Raw genomic sequence first — 8703 nt, forward strand, 5'->3', positions numbered from 1 at the left:
AAAGGCCTCTCTCTCCCCTACTTCAAGAATTTGGTCTCCTAAAATTACTTATCTTTAACACAACTTTTCCATGTAATACTTTTTCTATGAGAAGCAAAAACTCTACAAAATAGACACTTACAGAAAGTATGGCACGTTTGATTTGTTGTTTTCAATTTATTTGTTTGATCATTTTTGAACAATAACGTTAAATTTATAACATAAAACTCAAAAAGTATATATGATTTTTGAATTTTTTAGTGAAAACTCCAAAAATACTCATTTATATAAAGTTTTCCGAAGAAAAAAATCTTTAAAAAAAATTAAAAACTCATAAATTCTAAAAAATAAATATTTAAAATTTAAAACTCTAAAAAACTTAATTCTAAATTTAAAGGTAAAATTCTAAAAAATTATAGAAAAATAAAAATCGTAAAAAGTAAAAAGAGTTCAAACTTTAAAAAGAGTTCAAACTTTTAATGATTCTTTAGAAGAACACAAATAAAAATTCTAAGTCCAGATCATTATTATTATTATTATTATTATTATTATTATTATTATTATTATTATTTCCTAAATTTTGTCAAAAAAAGTTTTACTATTTGTAATGAAAAAGAATATTGCAAGATATACCAACTTTAAAATTTGTATATTAGTTGATTAACATAAAATTGTTCTATTTTACTGAATAATTGATTTTTAAGAAATAAAATAATTTTTCAAAAATTTAAACCAAATATATTTTCTTATTTTCTATTTCGAGAAACAAATTTTCAAAATGATAAATCAAATGCATTTTAAATAATTCTATAACAGATCATCAAAATAGAAAAATTGAAAATTAACTCAAATTTTAAAATTAAAAAGTGAAAGGCAAATCAAACGGGCCCTAATATTCTAATTTCAAATATAATTTTTGATTTCTCAAAATCAAACAAATCCTTAAAATTGGCTTTTTGATATATGGAGTCATTCAACACGTTTTGACATCTTCTAATTTATCAATGTCAAGATTCATGCATTTACACTAATCACACACACTTCACAACTGATACTGACACCCACGCACGCTTGGGTATATCTAATGCTGGGAAAGAAAGAACACGTCATTTTGCTCACCGCTTCCCCCGATCACATGAGCTGTCCTCACTGTTCCTTACCCCTCATTGACCCCACTCTCTCTGCTGAAAATGAAAATATAAATGAACTTTATGCTCATCAAGACCTTCAAAATATTGGGTCTTTTCTTCTTCAACTTGTCTTCTTCAGCTATACTCACCCCGTATAAATTCAATCCACAATTCCCAATTCCAGTCTTGCCCCTCTCTTTCATATATTCAAAAAAATTTAATATACAGATACTTTGGAAAAGATGCCAGCTTGGTGGAAGAAAAGATCTAGCAGAAGTAAAGATTCGGAAAGGGAGAAAGACAATTCTGCGAGAGCTTCGTCAATTGAGAATGGTAAGAAGACGGGGAAAGAAAATAAAGATAATAAAGCCAAGAGCTTTGACGAGGTTTCTGGAATTGTTTTGCTACAGAAACAATCGAAAAACTCACCAAGAAATAGCAGAGATTATGCTGCTATAGGAAGAGAAGAAATAGGGTCTTCGGGGTTTTCGGGATTTGACTCTGCTTCGTATGGGGATATAGGGCACCCCTTACCGATGCCTGTTGAGTCATCAACTGACCACGTTCAGATTCACGGAGTTGGGTCAGGATCTGGGTCGGGGTTTTCCAGCATCGGTTCATCCGGGTCAACTGATGATCAAACCCATGTTGTTTTTGATCAAATTGCTTTCAGGTTGGTTTGATTTTCATGGGACTTTATGTTTACGGCTTATTTTCTGTGTTAATAAAGATGGGCTTTTTGGGTTTCTTTTGCTGTAATTTTTGAGATTTTTGGTTACTTTTTTGGTCCATTTTATCTCTTATGGCTGTTTTTGAACATTAATTGATTTATCAGTTGTTTGTGTTATATTTTGGCTTATTAAAAACCTGAATTGAAAATTTGATGACTCATTTAGCCCATAAAAGAGGGCTTTGCTCTGGAATGAATGTTTTGCTTTGTTCTTTCTTGAAATTGACCTTGTTTTAAGTAAAATTGAAATTTAGTTTGATTATTTAGACAATTGCTATGGAATGAATGTTTTGTTTTGTTCTTTCTTGTAATTTACTTTGTTTTAAGAAAAATTGAAATCTAGTTTGACCAACAAGCAATTGATCCTTTCACTTTCCATTACATTTCAACCGGAATTGGATTGTACTTTTAATGAGAATTAGAGTATATACCCACTATATTATTATAAAAATTATACTAATAGGTAAATCAGGTTTAGCAAATCTTTATGGTAGGTATGGTTAGGTGGCAAATATTGTGGAAGCTTTTATTTTTTTTATTATATTCAAATTAGCAATTATTAGGAATTCAAAATAGCTCGGTTATAGGGATTCTATAATTAAGGAGTTTATATGCATCTAGTACTTACATATAGAAGAGTCTACAAGTGTAATGCCTTAAGAAAAAAAGTAATGCTTACGAAGGAATAATATATTTCTTTTTTCATTCTGTATTTTTTGTGTTTCTTCTCCTTGGTTGCTACAAAGTAGTTTTTCTTTAGGTTTTTGTCTTGGTGATATATATAGATTCATTTTTAGTTTCCCTTTATCGAATCGTATGTCTTACATTCTCAAATTCAATTGTTGAACTGTTGGATGTGAAATTAAAATTGTGATTGAAGGTTATATCTTTACAGCATGAATACAATGTTAAATGAATGGTATGCTGGTGACACATACCAGCTCTTATTTAAGAGTTACTATTTCCCATCTTTGAATAATGGAAAAAAGAATTTTTTTTTTAAAACCCATCTATTTTAGATAAGTAAACTAAGAGTTCCTATTTCCCAACTTTGGCTAATGGAAAAAAGTTTTGTTTTAGAACCCATCTATTTTAGATAAGTAAAATTTTTAGCTTAGTTAAAAAGCCAAACATGCTCGTAGTCTTTTCAGGGTCATCAAATACATAAGAGGCACTGATTAGTAGTTGTTTCAATTGTACTTCTGTGCCACGACTTTGATCAGTCTTATGGATGTAAAATTCATATTCTGCTGCAGAAGAAATGGAGATAACAAATCGAGTCCAGTGATGCGAAGTCCTGGTCGAGTATCTAGGGGGATTACCACTACCACCTCGCCTCTCCACCCACGATTTGGTGGTATTAATTTGGATTCCCCCACTGGGAAATTGGAAGATGGAAAGAGTGAATGTCATAGGCTGCCCCTTCCACCTGGTTCTCCCCCCAGTCCTTCTGCCTTGCCAACCCCAAGAAGTCCTGGGAGAGCTGAGAACTCAAGTATTATTTCATCGAAATGGAGGAAAGGGAGGCTTCTAGGAAGAGGCACCTTTGGTCATGTTTACCTTGGATTTAACTGGTAATGAGGTTTCTGCTATCTGTTATATCATGTTAAAAATTGTGCTAGCATGGAAATTTTGTGAATTTGGATAAATGATTGTTGTTCTGGCGTTAAAAGAAATTGCGTCCTGTTTGGCTGTAATGCTTACAAAAAATTTAGTTTTTGATCAATCTTATGATCCTTTTCTGTTAGTTATATTGAGATAAATTAATTGTTTGTCTAAATTGACAGTGAAAATGGACAAATGTGTGCAATAAAAGAAGTCAGGGTTGTTTCGGATGATCAGTCATCAAAAGAATGTCTGAAGCAGTTGAATCAGGTCCAGAATTCTTTCTCTATACTGCATTTGTCCTCCGGTTTCACACATTTAGGTTTTAATACCTTATCTTGAATCTTTGACACATTTGGCTATTTGAACAGGAGATTACCTTGCTCAGTCAGCTTTCACATGTGAACATTGTTCAATATTATGGAAGTGACTTGGTATGGGTTAATTTCACGTTATTTTGAATTTAGGATTGTATGGACAATGTCACGTGCATATTTTTCTGTTGTGATCCAAGTTTAACTGATGTACTATTGAATCTAGGGCTGTAAAACTCCATCCTTTTATTAACTCTGGTTTACTTGTTTGCCAGAGCGAAGAAACATTGTCAGTTTATTTGGAGTACGTTTCTGGAGGTTCCATCCACAAATTACTGCAAGAATATGGGGCCTTTGAGGAGCCCGTAATACAAAATTACACTAGACAGATTCTCTCAGGACTCGCTTACTTGCATGGAAGAAAAACAGTGCACAGGTAAGATTTTGCTGCTTCTGTAGTGGCCACTTATTTCTTCATGTATAATTCCTCCACTCTTGAAATTCACTCACTTTTTGCAGAGATATCAAAGGAGCAAATATATTGGTAGATCCTAATGGTGAAATTAAACTTGCTGATTTTGGCATGGCAAAACATGTATGTATAATCTTTTGGTAATGGCAAATGGATATTTGGTTTTACTGACTTCAAAAATATATCTCTGGCATCATTAAGAAAGTCGAGATTTAGTGAAAATCTTTGAAATTGCCTGGAAATGTCCCTTGATGTTTGGACGGAAACTATTTTCCTTGATTATCAGTAGAAATATATTGTACAGAATTCATTTGAAGACTCTGCTATTGATGCTATATACCAACTGAAAGGCCTGCAAGGATAAAATTAAGAATCTTAGCAATTATATTATGGATGTACCTTCTGAAGAATTAAGTTCCCCTTTTTTGGCAACCATTATACTGACTCCATAATTTGTAAACTTCCATTTTCCAGATAAAGTCCTGTTCTTCGATGCTATCTTTCAAAGGAAGTCCTTATTGGATGGCACCGGAGGTCTCTCTCTCTCTCTCTCTCTCTCGCGTGTTTGAACAGACACATCTAGGGCACACAATGACATACACTGTGTATATGATGATATTATGTTCCTTAAACATCCCCTCCCCCACCAATAAAAGTTCAAACAGCACATGCACGTGTGCGCACATAAAACACACTCTTAAAATATTGTGGGTGGAGCTTCGAAATAATTTATAGTTACATGGTTGCTTCTATCTCAGGTTGTGATGAATACAAATGGTTACAGCCTCGCAGTGGATATCTGGAGCTTAGGATGCACAATTCTCGAAATGGCTACGTCAAAACCGCCATGGAGCCAATATGAAGGGGTTGGCATTTAAATTTATACTATATACTCTGTGGATGCTAGCATTTAGCAGCTCAGATATTGATTTTTTTCCCTTCTTAATTATTAGGTTGCTGCGATATTTAAAATTGGAAACAGCAAGGATATGCCAGAGATTCCAGATCACCTATCTAATGATGCAAAAAGTTTCATAAGGTTATGTTTGCAGAGGGAACCAGCTGCAAGGCCCACAGCTTCTCAACTACTGGGTCATCCTTTTGTTGGAAATCAAACTACAATGAGAGCTGCCAATGCCAATATAACAAGAGAAGCCTTTCCTCGTGCTTTTGATGGGAGCCGCACTCCAGTAATTTTCTTCTATCCTTTGCATTCATCTTATCAGTTCAGAGAAGAAGTTACATTTTGGATGAACTCTTAGTTCAAATTCTGCTAGAGGATATTTTATTAGACTTCTGTTCTACATTTAAGAGAAACTATTAGATGAATGCGAGAAGATATTTTATTTTATTATTATTTTTTGACTTGGCTGTAGCCAGGAAATGTTAAGATGCTGACTAACGATATTTATATTCTAGCCTTGTAAATTAGGCCTTTGCCACATCTAGTTATATTTATAATCAGATTGCATGCCCCCAGGCCAGTTGTTGTATTCCAAGAGAAATTGATTAGAGTCAGATTGGATTCTTCTGGTATAGTTTATCTTGTTTATCAGTTTAATCAATTTTACCCTTTTCTTTTCAACTTTTTCAAGGTCATTCTGTCTTCGTATTAGATTTAACATGCAAGATCAATCAGAATAGGTAGCAAACAATATTGGCTTTTAAGTTTTATGGCATAGACTTCTGCTGTTTCATGATAATTTAGTTTTGATTTGGGAACGTTTGCATATTTCGTCTATAGATTTTTTATTTTTTTTATTGGTAAATGTAAAATTCTATTGATCAAAATCATTTACAAGTACACCGGGCATACCTGCGTACATTATTTTGAAGATACTGGCTGCTGAAATGAATTGAGAAGCATTTATAACAGTTATGTGGTTCAGATCGAGGTTTGCAATGAATGTCTTTGTCAACAATTTCCATTGTGCTAAAGACAACTTGAATGCTGCTATACTTGTAGTCATAGCTAATAATCTGTCTTGCCTTTTTGCATAAGTTACTCATTTTGTATATCATGGCAGACGGCTCTGGAGATGCAGTCCAGCAGACTGAATTACTTTTCCTTCGATAGAGATGATGGATCAAGATCACCGGTGCCAAGGACATTAGTAAGCCCAAGGTACTGACACAATACCTGGAGACGTCTGTCTGATAAATTTCTCTCTCTTATTCATCTTCCTAAACTAAGTACCGTAAAGTAACTGTTGCTTTCTTGCTTCATGGTATACAGGGAAAGTGCAAGAACAATAACTTCGCTGCCCGTATCTCCCTCCTCAAGCCCACTAAGACATTATGGACCAGCACATAAGAGTTGTTTCATATCTCCTCCAAGCCCTTCGTATCCTTGTGTGGGGCAAACTAGTAGTAATTTTGGTGACCACTTGGTATTTCCAGTAAGGCCAATCACAAGGAATACACTTGATCCCTGGCTTGAAATACCTCAATTTAAATCCCAAATGCCTGTTAGATCGCCCACGAGAACCATTCTATAGAAGTCCCAAACGTGCAATAGAATCTTGATCCTATTCTGCAGCTCAACCATGTGCAGTGAAATTTCGAAATTGCTCAACATGCCTAATATGCTGCAGAAGAATTGTCCATTAAATCTACGCTATGATTTGGCCAAATTCAATGACGACGTGTAATTTGAGAGGTTCTTATTTCTCTACTGCTGCATACAAGATGGGAAGTAATTGTGAGGTAGACGAGTTCCATTTTCGCTGGTACCGTAATCTGTAATTAGCTCTTCTTGATCTTCTTGTAAATAGATATGGCCATCTTATCATGTATGGTAGTGAAATGACTGGTGCAGATGGAAATATGTACTGAAGAATTATCATTCTATCAAATTGCTTTCAAAGTTGGTCTTTTTAACTCCTTATCAGCATGGAACTTCAAGTGAGTTTTTACAGGTCACCAGATTTTATGATCTGAAACCTAGTTAATGTATTTTCATATAGGAAAAGGAAATAACCGTCACGTGTTTATCACCATAGGTGCACGTGTATTCGGTTAAATATTGACTTTCGTTTGGACTGATCAATATTTTCATGAATAACACATGCACAAACACCTTTTAATATTCTAAGCTAATCAATTTTCACAAGAGAGATTGTTTTGACAGCATATTGTTTCAATTAACTAACTTTCAAACATTATATCTCTTAAAAGAGTCCTTAGTACCAAAATTTGAGAGAGAGAATTACCAATTTTGTATATTTGATTTAGTTTTAAACTTTAGGGTTAATAATTCAAGACTTAAGGGGTGCAAAATTAATTAATTTAAAACTTTAGGGACCAAAATTAATAAAATTAAAATTGTAGGAGCCAAAATTAATCAATTCAAAACTTTAGGAGCCAATTTGAATTGATTATTAAAGTTTGAGGGCCTTAATTATAAAATTCAGAACTTTAATGTTCCAAATTAATTAATTTTTAAACTTTAGGGACTGAATTATTAAATCTAAAACTTAAAGGTCCAATATGAATATACTTTAAATATTAGGGACTCGAATCTTAAATTTGTAACCCTAACCCTAATTGCAGGTAGGGGCCTTAAGGAATCTAATTTACATATCAAGCCCCCGTCCCCAAATCTAAAAAATAAAAAAAAATAAAAAACTGAAAACCCTAGAAAAATTTTCTTTTTCTTCCTCCTCTTGGTGTGCGTCGCCTAGTGTAGTGGCGCCGACCGTTAGCAGCAGAGTCGAGAGGCGCTGCTGCCTTGTGGGGGTGAACCTCCTGAATATTTTTTTAACCCAAGAATTTGTAATTTTAAATCCAAAAACTGTAATTCCTCAAAAATTCATAATCTTAAAATTCCTCAACTTTTTAATTCAAATTATGAAAAATAACCAAGAATAACATGCCGCAATGTTTTCAAATTCAACAAAAATAGATTCAAAATTGTTGAATCTGAAAACTTCATAAAATATATTGCAAGAACTAGGGGTGTAAGCGGTTCGGTTTTATTGATTTTTGACAAATTTTCAAACCAAACCGTTTAAAACGGTTTGAGAAAAATCCAAACCAAAACCAAACCATTTTGAACGGTTTGAGAAAAACTAAAACCTAAACCTAAGGGTTTGGTCCGATTTTAAACCTCGGTTTCGCCATATATTTTTTTGTCCGTCTACTTTTATATTATTAATTCATTGAATTTAATATATATTTATATTTCACTAGTAATAAATTTAAAACAAACTAAGCCCCTATTTGAACCAAATTTTTGGGACAAAAAAATTATTGATTTGAAACTTTATTTGTAACAAATATTATCACCGAAGGTTTATGATCTCTTTGTCTCTGATTTGGTATAACGAACTTCAATTCAACTTTGAAGAGATGTGAAAAATCTGAAAAAGAAGTGTGTGGTGCCGGTGGCTCAAAACTGTGTTGAGTGTCGACTAGAGTTCATCTAAATTTTGAAAAGGAAAAAGGCTTTTGATAGATTATGTTAGTCTTGAA

General features: G+C 33.4%; 1 protein-coding gene across 3 annotated transcripts; it reads left to right on the plus strand.

The window, feature by feature from the left end:
* Positions 1–1123: 1123 nt before the first annotated feature.
* LOC111367816 (mitogen-activated protein kinase kinase kinase 3-like) lies at positions 1124–7110 on the plus strand. Of its 3 annotated transcripts, none has more exons than XM_022988878.1 (11): positions 1124–1782; positions 3099–3413; positions 3627–3714; positions 3816–3878; positions 4034–4194; positions 4278–4353; positions 4705–4764; positions 4989–5096; positions 5184–5420; positions 6258–6355; positions 6467–7110. In XM_022988878.1, exons 1-11 carry the CDS (start codon positions 1352–1354, stop codon positions 6726–6728), a joined length of 1899 nt encoding a protein of 632 aa, XP_022844646.1. In that variant the 5' UTR covers positions 1124–1351; the 3' UTR covers positions 6729–7110. The 3 variants fall into 3 exon arrangements, with proteins under 3 accessions (XP_022844646.1, XP_022844647.1, XP_022844645.1); XM_022988877.1 differs by having other exon boundaries at positions 1129–1782; positions 3096–3413; XM_022988879.1 differs by lacking the exon at positions 3816–3878 and having other exon boundaries at positions 1128–1782; positions 3096–3413.
* The last annotated feature ends 1593 nt before the right edge of the window (positions 7111–8703 follow it).

Source organism: Olea europaea, chromosome 18 (genome assembly GCF_002742605.1).
Source record: "Olea europaea var. sylvestris chromosome 18, O_europaea_v1, whole genome shotgun sequence".
NCBI classification, from domain to species: domain Eukaryota; kingdom Viridiplantae; phylum Streptophyta; class Magnoliopsida; order Lamiales; family Oleaceae; genus Olea; species Olea europaea.

Coding starts and splice junctions, on each gene's coding strand:
- LOC111367816 (XM_022988877.1), top strand. CDS start 1,352: ATGCCAGCTTGGTGGAAGAAAAGATCTAGCAGAAGTAAAGATTCGGAA. Junction 3,414..3,626: donor GTTTACCTTGGATTTAACTG/GTAATGAGGTTT, acceptor CTAAATTGACAG/TGAAAATGGACAAATGTGTG. Junction 3,715..3,815: donor GTCTGAAGCAGTTGAATCAG/GTCCAGAATTCT, acceptor CTATTTGAACAG/GAGATTACCTTGCTCAGTCA.